The sequence below is a fragment of the Buceros rhinoceros genome, unplaced genomic scaffold, assembly GCF_000710305.1.
Source record: "Buceros rhinoceros silvestris isolate BGI_N320 unplaced genomic scaffold, ASM71030v1 scaffold6421, whole genome shotgun sequence".
Lineage (NCBI taxonomy): Eukaryota > Metazoa > Chordata > Aves > Bucerotiformes > Bucerotidae > Buceros > Buceros rhinoceros.
Window position 1 is genome coordinate 1 of NW_010393573.1, and position 16,582 is coordinate 16,582.

The following is a 16,582-nucleotide window of genomic DNA, read 5'->3' on the forward strand; positions in this document are numbered from 1 at the left end:
GGTTCCTCCATGTTGAACCCAGGACAGATAGCCTCTGAAAATGAGGGGGAAGCATCTGGCAATACAGCATGTGGCTGCATTCAGTTCACGTCTATCATGACGTGTATCCAGATCACATCAGCAAGATCTCTGATGCAGGAGGAAACCATTAGCTATCACCATCATCTCTTCAGCTAATTATCCCGAGGCTTTTTTTCTGATCAAAGAAAAAAATGTGAGCAAGTTATTTCAGTCAGAAGCAGGAGCATAATCTGGTTGAATACATCTACTGAAATGTCCTGCTAGAGGGAAAGCTCCAGCTGGAAATCTCTGTGCACCTCAAAAGCTCACTTTGCATGGTAATTTGGTAATAGAGGAGGAGTTAACAGTAACACCCATCACAGGGACTATGACAGCACCCGTGAGCAAAAGGCTGATTGTCGCCTTACCCTCGTTTAAGGTATGGAGGGCACACCATTCCTAAGGGCTTTTTAGATGGAGCCCTTGGTTTAAAACCAAGCACAAAATGTCTTAAACCTGAAACCAGTTAATTGCAGAAGTGTTCACCTGAATTCTTGCCATCTGACATCTTTATACTCACAAAAAATAGACTGAAATCCAGACAGTGCAAACTGAGTGCCAAACTCCTTGCTTAGGAGCTGGGATGGAGCCTAGATACTCTCCTCTGGCTGCATTTCCCAGCATGGAAATACTCATTAATGTTATATAGGAGTCATTTATAGTTTTCAGCAGCTTCCAACAGACCTGGCAAAAATTTGCCAAGTAACCTGAAACATACTACAATAAGCAAAGCAAGATTAGTCACTTCACTGTGTCCTCAAATGCTTTTCTCTAATTTAATTCTCAGTATCTCACAAGGAGTTTCCCCAAACTGAGACTTTCCATCTTAAATTTCCTCCCATCTTGCATTCCTTTTCTATAATACAGACTTAATTTCTCACCCGAGTTACACTCAGCTGTGCCTCCCTCTAACCTTTTGCACATCTGACTTCAAAGAGGGGTTTTTTTGTAAAATAAAAAAAATGGTGGATTTAACTTCTGAAATTTTCCGAAGTGAGAAAGCGAGGCTTTAAAAGCATCTGCTGCAGGAATTATACATATTGCACATAAAATCACATTGCACACACAGCAGTAACATTTTTATGATAAAATAGCAAAGTAGAATGTAAAATTAAAGCAAAATAGCTGAACTGTTATATCCATGTAACTGAAGGCAAATTTCTTAATAAATCATGTATGGCTATAATTCCAGGAGGGAAGATATTTTTTTTCTTGAATGGGTTTCTCAGCATTCATCTGGACACCTCCACAAACAGTGCTTGCCCCTCCATAGTGTGGCTGCTTGCTCCAATTTGACCTTTTCTTTTTCTACATCCTTCTCTTTCAAGTTCAAAAAAATGGAAAAAAGATAAATGCAATGATTGATTGCATTAATGGTACAAACAACCACTTAAAAAAAAAAAAGTCCAACATCTTTACTTTAGACATAAAACTAGACGTGTTTAGCTGGAATAGTTATCTGCTGAGGTCTGACTAATCTGAGCCTAAGAAAGGCTTAGCCAATGCCCAAACCCTGCCTTTGCAGAAGCTTTCAAGGAAGTTTGGGCTTGTTGTGGGTTGAAGGTTTTGGCTTGATCTAGGACTGCAGATACCTGCTGACTAGCACAAAGACCCCTTGTTAGCTAAAAAGTCGTGAATTGCTCAGTATAATTCTAGTTTTTTAGAATAAACCGAAGTCTAATTGCTTAACTGTTATTATTCCGCTGTATGTCACCCTGACAGCTTTATGTATTAGTGAAAAAATAGAAACGAGGGCATAAACTTCGGATTGATTTTTCTCTTACTGAGGAAAACAGCTTTGTTGGTTGTTTGTTTTTTAATTAAAAACTCTGTGACTGCGATGAGATTTTGAAACCCACGTAATTTTACTTGAAAAGCTATGGCTCATTTTGCAGCATAATCAGCCCATTTGTTGCACAGAGATAGGACGTACACTACCATACACCTGAAGATATGTTATCTCGGATTTGCATTTACTCAAAAAATAGGAACAGACGAATCAATTTCAAAGTCAAAGACAGCAAGGTTTTAAAATATTGGCAAAATATGCTTTTAACAATGTATAAATTAATGAAAATATTTCCTGTATTTTTTTCCTCTGCAGATAAGTCTCTACTCTCAGTCCTAAATGCCTCTGACTTACCCAGCAGAAACCTTTTATTGACAGCGAGTTGAATCTCATAGTCTGGAGACTTGAGCACTCTGGTAAAGTGATGTTTCAAGTATGGGGGAAAAGGTCAGTTGTTCGTTGTGCAAACAGAGAAAATACAGTTGATTTTACTCAAAATTTTAACACAGATTTTTAAAAAAACTGCTTTGCATGCAGTTTGGGGAGGTGGCTTTCGATATGTCATCCTTTACTGCAGTGAAGAATAAAACATAACTTTAATTTTTCAAAATTTTCAGCCTCTGGCAAACTTGTAAGTGCAACTGGAAAAACAAGATATTTTTGTGCGGCATTGGGAGTCTTCTACATGGTGATGTGTAACACAGGTAGCAAGAAAAGCGCGGCAGTGCTGGTCAAGAAACACATGCTCCAGTTTCCACTCTGCTGCCGGCTGCGTTTGTTTAACCTTTTCCTTGCTTCCTTCTAGTTTACCATATTTTTTTTTTTTCATAGTTATGGCAGAATTAAGTGACATATAATTTCATCCGAACAGCGGCTGGGAAATGTTGGCAGAGCCTGTGCCTGCACAGAGAGTACATTACGACCACAGGAACAAACTGTGTCTTCACACTTTCTGTCATCTCCACTGGACTTTCGCAATCTTGCCATTTGCATGAGCAGGAGGGCACCTCAGCTGTACAAGATCCTGCTGCTTCATCGCATCCCCCAGTGCTCCACGCTTATCTCCCCAGCGCCTGGGGATGCTGCACACAGCCCTGCTGCTGCTGCCAGCTCCTCTCACGCAGCAGCAGCCAGTGATCTCTACCGGGAGGCGCTTACCCCCCCAGCGCTGGGGGATCCTGCACACAGCCCTGCTGCTGCTGCCAGCTCCTCTCACGCAGCAGCAGCAGGTGATCTCTACCGGGAGGCTGCTGCGGGGCAGAAACTGTATCCTGGCTACCAATGGGAAGGGATTTTGTAAAGTTGTAGTTATTCAATGGAAAAATTGAGGCTTGTCAAAAAGACAAATCCTCATGCTTCCTTCCACTGGAGGAAATAAAATTTTATCCATTTCTGTGGCAGTATCAGAGATCAGGCTATCTTACAAGCAATGAAGGAAATCACCCAAAAGCTATGCAACCAGGAGCTGTGCAGAGAGGCCTTTTCTTACCTTATTACCCCAAAACCAGAAGTTTCCATTTTTGTGCACATGTGTTTTCAATTTTCTAAACCTCACCGCCAGCTCATTCCCTCCATGGCTGAGCCCTGCAGCTGCTGGTCCTCCCTAGCCTGGGCTCAGACCCCTGGTGTGCCCTGCACAGTCAGAGGATTTCTCCCGGCCCTCGCTGCTGTGTGACACTGCACTTCATCTTTGTGAATGCAGATGTTACTGAAGCTGATAGGCTCTCCCAAGGCTTGCTTAGACCTGTGTACCGCCAGAACAGGACTGCATCACTCTGAAGCGTATGTGATCCCTGCCAAGCTGTCAAGGGAGGCAGAGCAATCAGCACAGTGGCTGGAGCCGGGCTAGTCACTCATTTAGACTGGGTCCTTCTCGAGACCTTCTTAATTATCTTCATCTCTGATTGAGATTGTAGAGGAAACAAATCACTGATGTTTTGAAATGTGAAGGTTGTTGTCTTAATACTGGACAGCCAGGCTGTGATTTCAGGAAGCTATGCCACGGTTCTGTCTATTAATTAGAGAGTGCAAGGTCATGGGGTGTTTGATGTGAGAGCAGGCTCGGACTCTAAAGATAGCCACTGCCCCACCATGTGCTATGACACCTACCCAGCAGATTTCCTGTTTTCTGTTTCTCTCTGCTCTCATTGTGAATAATGTTTGCCTTGTGAGGAACGGGGCTGGCAGATCAGCTGGTCTGTTTGCCATTGGCAGTGCTGCACCCAGAACGTGGCATCCAGTTTTGGGGCCTTCCCCAATTCAAGACGGATATCGAGATGTTGGAGAGGTTGCAGTGATGAGATACCAAGCTGTTCAGTGACCTAAAGCATACCACTGAGATGTTGAGGGATCTGGCCTTACTTAGTCTGGTGATAGCATGGCTAACTAGCAGTCTAAAATACAGTCTGCAATAGTCTACAACTACTTGAAGGGGACTTACGAAGAAGGTGAATCCAAACTCTTCCTCCAGTGGTGATAGATGATGGATACAAGTTAAAGGCTGGGAGTCTCCAACTGGCCATCAGGAAAAAAAGCATCTCTACTGGGTGGGGAGCATGGCACTGGAACAGGTCACCAGAGAGGCTCTGAGCCTCCACCCCTTGGCTAGTCAAAACCATGGCAGGACTAGACATGGTGACCTTCAGCTGTAGGGTGGCCCAGCTGACCTCCAGGGTCTCTTCCAACCACATGGTCATGATGGAGAGCAATTATTGCCTAAACATTCCCTTTTCCTAAGTGTAATTTATGATGCTGATTTCCTCACCAACTTTGTCTTCAAAGCCCAGGTAGAAGTTTCTGCTTTGGGGTTAGACACAGACTCAGTGAAAACCACGGGCGAGACCATGCAGGTTTGGGGACTGCTGGAAATTTTTAACTCAAAGCCAATGTTAGCGAGTTCACATGAAGGTGAGCAAGCACATGGCCTGAGGCTCATCAGATAGCTGCAGTTTACGTCAGCTGCTGTCTCTAAAACACCCTTGCTTGAGAAGGGAGCATGTTTCCGGGCTTGTGACAGGTCTTAAATTGACAGCCCTTATCCTTGATCCTTGCTGGCTGGAAATGTGAGAAGTGAGGGAGCAAGAGGAATGTTGCTAGATGACTCAAGCTTTTCCTGCTTCGTAGCAGTAGATAATTTTGAGTCTTCTGCTTGTCCCGCCACAATAACCCTTCTGAGAAAGCAAAGGTATGCAGACAGAAATCCCACCCTAAAAAATCCAGCCTGAAAGCATGAGCCAAAAATAACACACAGAGAGAGGAACTTTCTTTCTTCAATTTAATTGAAGTTACTTAGAAAAATAATCAGGCTTGAATGGCTTTTTTAAGGAAAGATTCATGAGCAGTTCACACTTGTGTTGGCAATGTATAATTTAGCTTCTTTCTTTATTAACAGTATATTTAGGTATGAGGAGATACTTTTCTACAACAAGCCTTCTACTGCATACAAATAGGTTAAAAAAAAAATCCAACCCCACATCGATGTTAAATTATTCGTACACATTGTATTGTGCATGCATGTAAGAAAATAACACTCTCTGTAACAAGAGTAATAGTAAGGACAGTCCCTTTTTGTACCTGAAAAGTGCAGCAGACTACAGTGAAACCCTAAAACATCTGGGGTCAACTTACTTCTAAAAGCTCTTCTGCTTGTGGATTATTTTTTCGCTTGTCTTACACAGCGCATGGTTCAGGCAGTTTGCACATTTCTGTGATGATGGACATGGTTTATGAAGAGGCTGAAGCATGGACCAAGTCAGGTCTGGGGCAGGGGGTGGGGGAAGTGTGTGGAGTGTGCCCTCCCCCTGCTCAGGAGTCACCACCATGTTCAGATGGGCCAAATCCAGTCTGGGCTCCAGGTCAAGGTGCTTGGGACCATCTGGGGTGGATAAACCCCTGGCTGTGAGGATTGCGCCAGGTAAGGGGCTGCAGGTGATGCTGTGCAGGGTTCAGTGCTGGCCCTGCTAAATGACGGGGAGGCACCAGCGGCTCAGAGATGGTGATCACTGCTCCTTGAGCCCAGCGGCTTTGAGGGGGCTGGGCATAGAGGAGGGGACCAAGACCTCCCTGCTGGGTCCTCTCTGCGCTCACCACTGCTTGACCCTAACTAACACACATTCTTCTAAAACAGCAGCTCCCCTGGTGGCTCTCGCAGCCCCTTGCGCACATCTGTGTTTTGTATTTTGCATTTTGCTGTGGCTGCAGTTTTGACTGTCTCCTGGGACCAGCTGTGGCCACAGCAGAAATGAACCCGAGAGGGAGACAGAGCTGTGGAGCAGACCAGCCCCTCTTCTCCTCAGGCTGGGAAAGCCAGTGAAGAGGCGTGTGTAAAACTAACTCGGTTCCCCGGCTGCTTCTGCACTGCAGATGGTGGCCACCAGTTTGCTGAGAGAAGGAGAAACAACCCTGAATATCCTCCTGTGACCAGCTGTGGCCACAGCAGAAATGAACCCGAGAGGGAGACAGAGCTGTGGAGCAGACCAGCCCCTCTTCTCCTCAGGCTGGGAAAGCCAGTGAAGAGGCGTGTGTAAAACTAACTCGGTTCCCCGGCTGCTTCTGCACTGCAGATGGTGGCCACCAGTTTGCTGAGAGAAGGAGAAACAACCCTGAATATCCTCCTGTGTGGATGCAGTGGAAAGAGGTATACTTTTTTTTTTTGGCTCAGTCACAACAACACAGCCAGTAGACCGAAAAAAAAAAAAAAAAAAAAAAAAAAAAGCGTTGAAGGTTTTACGTTTAAACAATGCATCGGGTATTGTTTCAGTCCCGCCCTCCGTAAAGGGAAAAGTTTCCTGGGAGATTCCCTCCCCCCGTATGAAAAAAGAAAGAACACGAGCAGTTACCAAAGCAGCGCGCCCAGGATAAACGCAACTTAAAAACAAAGCACCTAACCAAGGGCTATTTGAACATTTGTGGTCCTCCTCTGACCTGGTGAGGGCTTCACGCTCACCATGCAGGATACAATAATATCCAGTATGTCAGCTGTTCATTTTCGACATAGATCTACAGCCCATTCACAGCACCCCAAAATAGGTACAACACACTAAACGGACAGTTTGTAGTAGTTTGGGGTCAAGAGTTTTAAAAAGCAAGTGACTTTTAAGCACCCACTTAAGTCCACATAAAAGCCATCTCAGTGCTGAGCATCCACCTGTGGGGCAACCCTCTGCCGGGAATCAAACCCAAAGCTGCTGCCAAAAATCCTGGATTGACCCTCAGATCGCCTCAACATATTTTTCATATAAAGCCTTTCTGTCGTAGCTGTCAAACAGGGCTTTTGTGTTTCCAAAGCAGTGAAACTAAAGGTAGTATTTCAGAACAGATGAAAATGTGGTGATGCTGGAGAAAAGTATAAAAAGAAAGGGGGAAGCACACCCCATTTTTAAAATACTTACTTTTTGAAGCAACATTTTTCGCCATTGGAAAAATTCACATCACATTCTGTTGGAGGGCTTAACAGCTAACTGAAGAGAAAATTGGACCAAAATATGAGCACTGTTGGATACAAGACCAAACAAGCACACAGATAGCTTGCAGAAAATATTGGGAGGGGAGAGGGATAATCTACCCTCAAATACAATTTTTTTTTTTTTGTTACAAACATATAAACATTGAACTATGAACAAAGGAAAGCCAGGGCACACTGTGATAGGCACTTACAACAGCTCCGCATACTCTAAATGAGACAAAACTGCTTTCAAATGAAACACCAGCCAGTGATCAGCAGCCGCTCTGGAATTCAGAGCTGTCAGGCGCAGCCAGCCAGCTCTCCACTAGCCACCGGGCCACTGCTCCGGGTTATAAACAGGGCCTGGGTTATCAAAAATGTGGCTGCTCCAGAATGGATGAAAAATTTATTTGTAGGTTATTATAAAAAAAAAATGACCCAAATCCTGGTTAAGACCAAATCCAATTGTAAAAGGACTTCAGCTGCTGTTTGTTATGTTAATTTGTTCTTTGCCGGGATTTATTCAGCGACTTATTTTTGTAAAATAAGATGGAACCAATTTTTCTTCTTAAACCATGTATGTGTCCTGGAGCCTAATGTAATTCAGTGGATATTATCAGCTGCTGTATGATACGACATTTTCAGGATCTGGCTCTGATATTGTTAAAACAGGTCTGCCTACAGCTGAGTTTATTTAAATCTTCACTTATTTATGGAAGGGTTTGGTTTGATCATAAGATTGACACACAGGCAGGCTACAACCCCATTTTAACCAACAATCAACTTTAAAACGGATTTTACATTCCCACAAGTGTCTCAATTCAAGCCTCTGCCTCCTTTTGCCTATCAGCTACCTGCTGGCGCTGCCACTGTAGGACGGGACAGCTTGGGGAGGCCACAGGCCACTCTCCAGGCAGACGTCTGCTGCCTGCTTGGCTGCACACCTCACCTCCATCAAATTAAAGCAAACATTTGGAGAAGCCTGTACTTCAGCCCACTGAGCTTGCTAATTGATGCACACTGAAATCTCATTTTTCATTACTTATTTGCTGTGAATAGATTACTACTTGCTTGCCCAAAACAATTACTTGGTATGCTACGCCTGGTAGAACCTGCTATCCCAAGAAGCTGTTATACACAAAACACCCGCTGCTGAGACATTCATCTTAAGTAAGTAAAAAGGTCATGGTCTCACACTAGAGCTGACTGAGATGAAATATTACCCCAGTGGAAATTAGAAACATCCCTGTCAATGGTATTTAGGCATAAAAAAAAAAATTACTTCCTCTTCCCCCTAGGAAAAAGCCATAAAACCAACATGTAGGGAGGCCTTCCTCATTGCCTTGCATGCTTAGAGATCAACACGAAGATGTCTTTCTGACTTTTCAAGTTACATGCCCACATCCTTTGCAGCAGTGTATCCTGACTGCTGCCTTTTGAGCCCATTTTGGTTGTCCATCTTAAGATCAGTTAGAGGGACATGACTTACAAAGGATGGAGCTCTCCCCAGCCCGTCCTGGATATGAATTAACTCAATGCCAATTGCTCTGGGCATTCCAGAAACTTTCAAAATGCTAATTTGCCCTGACGGACCATCTGCAAAGCTGCATTTGTTTGGGCTGGCAGGTCTCAAATTAAGAGACAATGGGACTGGTCATATACCTGATAAAATTATTAAGTCCAGGCTTAAAAAAAGTTCACGGTTTCTATTCCCAAGGAACACATTCACGTTTCTTTCAGTCATGGGTTTTACATACCATGAATCTATCAAGATCTGGTTTACTTTTCCTTTTCAGGGCTAGAAAGACAGATTTTACTTTTTTTTTTAGTACACTTGAGTGCGATATCACTTTCTGAGAAATTATTTCCACCACTCTTCTCAAAGTGCGTGGTATCAAGAACCATTCACATATTTACCTGCATCAACGGCTAATGAAAGAATATTATTGCCCAGAGACACACTCAGCTGAGGAAAGCACAAAACCAGACTCCTTTTGTCCAAGTGTTACCTTATCTCTGCTGCTGAAGTGACACCTACCAAGAGACCATGTTTTAAATAATTATAAATAACATTAATTAGAATTGGAGGAATGCAAGATCAATGAAACTCACCAGAACACAATTAACATTTTTTTAAACAGCGTAGCAATATTATTCATTTCTACAGCTAGATCGTCAACATCACAATCCTCTTACCCTGCAAAGAGAGCTGTCCTTTCTTACAATAGATTTAAATAATTTTGACTGTGCTGCTCGCAGCATCATTCAAAAAAAAGAAAATATTAATTTACAAAATAACCCATTCTCCATATTTATTATGACAAATAAAAATCTTAAATAAAACAGGCTTTCTCTCCCCTCTCTCCCCCCAACCCACCCCTCATTCCAATTTCAGGTAGCTTGGCACTGAGTAATTGAACATTAAAAAATCAAGTTTGTAGACTTCATACAGCTGCGTTTGGTGCTCAGAGCTGATGTTCTGGAAGAACTCTGTGGTCATTTCATCAGTAGTTCTCGTAGACTTTGCATAGGTGGGGAACTTCAGGTAGTTGCCTACTCCTGCCAGCTGGAGAATGTAATTGGAATCCTCTTCGAGCGTTTCATATTTTCCTATGAGGTCATAGTGGATGTGGCAAGGGTGGCAGAGGGAGTACACAGTCTGCCAGTGCTCGTTGAAGGGCTCTTCTCTTTGGGTATGCGGGTCAATGAGATACGCCACAAACTCTTCAAATTTCACGTCATCGCCTTTACGCAGAGCTTCCTGGGTTGCGTTCTTCCTCTGGCGCCTCACGATTTTGGTGCCATATCGTTTGTGGAAGGAAGTGTTGTACTTCTGGGTGAACTTGTTCCTGTAGGCTGACACCAGTCTCTCGAAAGGCTCACGAACAAAGAGGAACTTCATGTAGTTTTTCAAGCGGTGGTTGATCTCTGGGATGCTGTACTGGTTGAGGGTCTTCAGGTTTGAAGACACGTGGGCTTCGTTGGCTGGGATTTCCATTGGATCACTGTACTTGCCCCTCCCCGTCAAAACCATCATGACTCTCTTCCAGTTTGTGCAGGCCACTTTGGGAACATAGCAATAGATCATTTCATGATCTTCATCCACAACCAGGTGTTTGAGGTCATTGGGCGCCAGCACACTACGCTTCCTGCTAGATACACTGTTTGCTCGGCATGTGTCTGTCACTTGGTCTCGTCTAATCTGATGAAGAATTGCCGTGTTGGACAACTGCAAAGAAAGCACAGGCACCAGTAAGTCAAGCAGCTGCCCTTTAGCTTATTACACAAATTAATGAGAAAGTAATTACTGCCTGTGTAGAACAGTTCATTATGTGGCTGAGTAAAACCGTTCCTTTGCTATAAGATAAACTTTTTTTACCTATCTCCAAACTTCTTAACATGTGCTGCTTAAATGCTGTTCACAAAGCATCCAGGACTTCGTTTTGAAGCCAACACAAAGGAGCACAAGTGCTCGCATAGCCTGGTGGCAAGTGGATTTGCAGCACCCTCATCCTGAGATGCGGTCACTGCGTTTCTTAGTCCTGGAAAACAGACTTCCCTCCACTCTGCAGCCATCCCATGGCTACAGCGGTGCTGAGTGCTGCCTGACCTTTTGCTGCTGAATTGGGGTAGGAAGACATCAGAGTTGGAAAATTGGTCAGAATGAAAACACTATGTCCTATTGTTGGTTATGTCTTCTGTGCTAGAGACTTTAATAATAATGGCTTGTTTCTTGGTTATGACCTTAGCAGAAGAAATGAAGCCCATGGAGATTCCTGCTACTCCCCAAGGGGAATATTCACTCAGGTGTGATTTCTTGAGGAGCAGGGAGAATATTAACTATAGATTTTCCTCTCTGCCTGCTAAAGCCATACTGACGGGGAAGGAAAGAGCGTATGGCCTTCTAATATACACAGCACTATGACGTTCACTCACAGCCCTTTGTTATTTTGTTAGTAGCACCCTAACTTTCTACTGTTACTGCTACTGGATGCTTTGGGGATCCACATGGCAGCTGTACAGAGATGGTCACCTCCTCCTGCCCAGACTGTGTCCAGCCACAACAGCGAGAGCTTCTGCTAAGGCAGGTAATGAGCTCCTCTGGGAAACAGGGAATGCTAGCCCAAGCAAAGCGCCATGCCAACACAGGGCTTCTGTGTTTGGTTATTCAGAGCCACCTGAGGGGTCTCTACATCGCACAGTGTTTCGCTGTGCAGCCCTACTGCCACCGCTACAAATGCTTTTTTACATATTCTGAATAAATTGCATCAATGCAACAAGGGAAAGGTTTTGGTAAAGTTATTCACACCTACTTAACACCGCTTACCTGTGGATTTCACAGAGCCTTACGCTCAATAATTAGTTTACCTCAAAGCCAAGTATTGAGGCAAGTATTGACCTTTCTATGTGATAGGCAAGGAGGTCTGAGATTCCTCCTGGTATGCTGAGTCTTTCGGAAGTGTTTATCTGATGCTTAGTTTAACATGAATTACAGGACGCTAAAATGAAGCAGTTGGAGCAATGTAGATTGTATACATCTGCTATGGGAGTGCCTGGTTACAGGGTTACAGTTGTAACTCCGGTTACAGGGTAACCCCCTGTAACTCTGGTTACAGGGGTCTTCCCCTCTGCCGGAAGAATACACTTGGCAAATGGTTTTGCACCTGCTTGAGAGTTCATACTGAACCTCCAGTTTCTGCAGTCATGGGTCAAATCTCTGCTTTCAATACCAGTAGTTAGCCATGATTCATATTAAAAAAACCCAAACAAACAACCAAAACCTCAAAGAATAGGATCCAAATGCACTTTAGAGGCGAAACCCTAACCAAACCCCAAGATGCGGCCAAGCCAGTTGTAGCATTTTGAGCTTGGGAGGGAAAGGAAAAAGAAATTGTATTCTTACAGGCAAGCTCTAAGAGCCCAAGTTTCACCTGCCCAAGAGGCAGCAAAAGCCTTTGCAACACCTGAGCAGCAGGTATTTTCCCTCCCTCTGAGCTGTGGTGGGTTGCAGAGGAATGTTCTCATTGGATGGGCAACGCCAACCAGCTGGGCAGGAGGACTTTTTCTTCAAGACAGCATTTATGTGCTAATCCTGGGGCCTCTGTATTTTGTACAGTGCCATCCATTACTTCTCTGAATTCCTTGATACTTGCCTCATCTCTTTAGCCCCTCTGTTCAGTAAATGCCAGCTAACGGTTAAAACATGCAATAGCCCTGTGCAGCTCCTTTAGATGGCTTGGCTCGTCTTTTGTGTGTGTGTGGTATCGCCCTGAATACCTCCCAGGTGCACTTCAAGGGCAGTTTTGTGTTATAGTCAAAGAGATGAGAAGCCAGATGTGAAATGTTCTTCTTGTTTCCCAGGAAAACTGACAGGCAGGGAGTTTCCAAAATGAGTTGTTACAAAGCAATTGTCAAGGACCACACAGATTTTTAAAGAAATTACTTTTTCTGTTAAAAAAAAATATAAAATCCCTATTTCAATTGATGCTGTCTTCAGAGAGAAACAGAACTAAATGGTCAGCTCTAACCTGAGTAAGAGCTACCAGTGAATAATTTTCAAAGAACAAAACAGAAACCCTATGCAAACACGGAGACATACAAATTCTCCTCAGCGGACAGATAAAATGCTGAAATCACACCTGCAGATTTTCATCAATATTACATAGCACAGTACTGCTGCTTGTGTCTGGTTTTAGAGTAAAAAAGGTAAGAAATGCCTATATTACAGTATTTTAATGCACTGTGTTTGCTTCTCTGGTGCTGTTATTGGGGATAAATACAGAATTAAGTGGATGAGATTCTATGGCCTGTATTAGATAGAAGGTCAGATTTGATAATCTAATGATTGCTTCAGACCCTAATCTGCAGATGAATCTTCGTAGAGCTGTGCTTTGCTCCAGATTTCATTTCTACATCAATAGGCTAAGCACTTCTTCCCCATACATTAACATTAATGAGATTTTCAGGCATTCAGAGTAAGAGGGGAAATGCAGCCTGAGTATTTGCAATTGCAAATGAGATTGTGCTACATTAAATTCACTTAGAAGATGATACTGGTGCATTTTGAAGTGATACTTGTCTCCCACTCTTTTTAACATGGAAGAAATGATATTTCAGTTTGGTCAGCTACATTTACTGAGCATACACTAACACCCCAGGGTGGGCTCTGCATGTGCTCTGGCCTGTCGGGTGGCACACAGAACATGTATGAAATATCGGTGTAAGACTAAAAGGATATTGCCATATTCTCATAAATTGCACTACCATTTGGTAAGGCTGATGGATGAAGGACCATACAGGAAATACTTTTGAAACCTCTACTTCCTTTTTTCTTTTTTCTTTTTTTTTTTTTTTTTTTTTTTTTTTTTTTTTTTTTTTTTTTTTTGCCTATTGACTTCAGCCCACTGAAAAAGAAGGACCAATTTAGTGACTTTCCTAGAACAATGCCACGGTATCAAAACCCACTTTCTTCTGCAGCTGACTAACACACCCGATATAGCCTGGAAGAGCTGATTTACCTGCTTTCCCCAGGGAAGCAAAGAGTACTGGTGGCTCTCCTTGAGGTTTAATGGTAACAGCCCTCTCACTGAAGGAGTGGGTGATATGAAAGCCACCCTTGCACTACGCTAGTGAAAAGTCAGGTAAGGCACTGGAGAGCCTTTAATGGAGCTCCTTGCAGAACCACCAAACTCTTCTTGTAAGGTGCAAACCACAGAGGACACAATCCATGGTCCCCAGAGCCTAGAGCACCATGTGACATAGATAATCATAACAGCATTATTCAGTTAAATATTTTGACCCCTACAGATTTAAGCAGCCTGAGAGATAAGATTCAAGGGACAGATGGATGGTGAAGGCAAGCCAAACAATTAGGGCCATGGACTGCCATCCCCCAAAGCTGTTTTAGATGTGGCTACAGTGGAGTCGCGAGAGCACAGCTGCTGCCTGGACACTGGTTGCTGCATCTCTGGTCATTACGAGAGGTCTGCCCTCTGACAGTTCAGCTTGGACTTCAACTGGGCATTAAAGGTTTTGGGAAGACATCTGATAAAAGCATCTGTTCCTTTCTGAAAGCACTAACACCACAGATGCACTTGATCACGATTTTTTTTTCACTGCAGAAGCTGTAAAGGGATGCAGAGAAGAAGGACATGTCAAGATCAAAGCTTTTCTTCCTTTTCTGATGCAGCAACTGAGTTGGAGTGGAGTGTCCAGCAGGACACTCCCAAGATCAGTGACATTTAAAAGAAGAAAAAAATAAAGGTAGTCTGGGGACACTCTGATCCCAGAAGCTTCTCATCTCCATCAGTCTTAAACCAAAACCAAGGGAGGAAAGCTAAGTCCAGCACGCGCTGCTCATGTGGATGTATGGAGCATGGGATGGGTGGGATTTGAGCGTAGTACACTAGAGAATATACTGACCAGAAATACATATGCTGACCAACTGACAATCATCAACCCACAACAGGCAAAGGTTGTTCCAGGTAAACCACAGTAATGAGATGGGAGGTATTTTCTTCTGGTTACTTAGGCACCTTATTTAGCAGGATAAAACAATCTTTGAGAGCCTTTCCAAGCTTGATGGCCAAGAAGCAAGATCAGATTTAAAGACAAAACATTTTTAATTAACGTTTTTCTTCTGAATATAGTAGTGTGCTGTAAACTAGGAGCAGAAGGATGGGAATATCTAAGTGTCACTCAAGAAAGAAAAAAAAAGACATTTTGTCTTGCTGTAAAAATTTAGTGTGAAGTATCCCCCACACTTCTAAGGCAGGGTTTTATTTCTTTCTATTGCACTGCCTGCAGCTGCTGCACATTAGTTCTGCACATTACTGTAACCAGGCTTACAACCAATCTATGTTGGGGGTGCTAACATGACATTTGGGCATGGCAGATTAAAGGGTAAAAGTATCCCAGTAAGTTTAGAGTGGCATAAGGAGGATAAATATTGTGAATGGGCTTTGCACTCCCATGCCCTGCTAAATCGTTTTTTCTCCTCAGTTTCGCACTAATGAAGACTTTGCGTCTCCCTTTTACTCTTCAGTTACACTTCTGTTTGGAGGTTTGGTTTCCTGTCCACTGTTAGAACTATGCAAGTTGCTGTGGTGTTCCCCTTATCTGTGTCCCAAGCAGCTATCAGTCCCAATCAGCTGCATCTCTGCTGCACACCCAGTTGGGTCTATCTGGTAGCACTGTTGAGCTAAGCATAAACTGGAGCTCATCTCCACCAAATTCCTCTTAGTGGTATTTGTTTAGAAGGTGCGTGCAGCAGGCTCATAATCCGTTGAAAACAAGGGCTTAAAGTGAAAAGTATCAGACAGACTAACTATAGGTGGCACTAACGTTCCTGGTTATTGACATCAAGAGCAACCAGGATTTCAGTTGTCAAAATCTCTAAGGCATTATCAACTCTCCTTCTCACAGCTCATCAACCACACCATCCAAGTTCTAGGAGGTATTTGTTATTCAATATACAAAATGTTTCTCAGTATTATTTATATTTCCCCAAATGCTTAAGTGGTTGGGGTTTTGTTTTTGTTTTTGTTTTTTTATAAAAAGTGAGACTAAGATTCTTGGAACCTTGATGGACACCCTCGAAGTTTTTGCAATTATTCAAATACTTGGCTTGTAAAATTTCCATCCATAACTACCCTACTTGGTGTACGTGTATTCTATACACCAAATTCTAGATTGTTTTCTTAAAAATGTTCAGCACTAGACAATAAATGGGAACTAGTGATTTTTCATACTTGACAGTTCAAGCATAAGCATTTCTCAAATAATCACAAATAATTATTACTCTTTGCAGATTTCTACAGACTGACAGTCAGACAGTTATTGCTATGTGAATTAAAACATCGAATCTAAAAGAACAACTGCATTTTAGATAAAGGCATTTTATTAAACTGACCTGAACTGCAATGATTTTAGGGTAAAACTTCATACTTTTGATTTATTTTTTATTTCACTTTTTCAAAATTTTCGAGCACTCAAATGAGAACCCCACCAAAACCTCAATTAGTATGTGTTCAGGGTCCAGTTAAGCAGACCAGAAAGCACATGGTATATACTGGAGATGGAAATGCTTAACATCTTTCCTGACAACACGCAGACACACAAACTGGGTAACAAGTTTTCTATGGAAATGTCTCTACAGAGCGACTGGACACTAGAAGCTAATAAAACTAATTTTATCTTAAGAGCATTTTTCCTAAGTGAGAAGATTTTAGAGACAAATTATATGCTTTGAAGGAAACTCTTGAAACATTACAAAGCTGCTTTCTTCTCTC

At 42.9% G+C, this 16,582-nt stretch overlaps 1 protein-coding gene across 1 annotated transcript; it reads right to left on the bottom strand.

Moving 5' to 3' along the window:
* Positions 1-9,064: 9,064 nt before the first annotated feature.
* On the bottom strand, positions 9,065-10,521 carry CHST11 (carbohydrate (chondroitin 4) sulfotransferase 11; the record flags this gene model as incomplete). The annotated part of the gene is made up of 1 exon (XM_010144893.1): positions 9,065-10,521. A coding segment is annotated over one exon (849 nt), but the record flags the coding sequence as incomplete, so codon positions are not given.
* Positions 10,522-16,582: the final 6,061 nt, after the last annotated feature.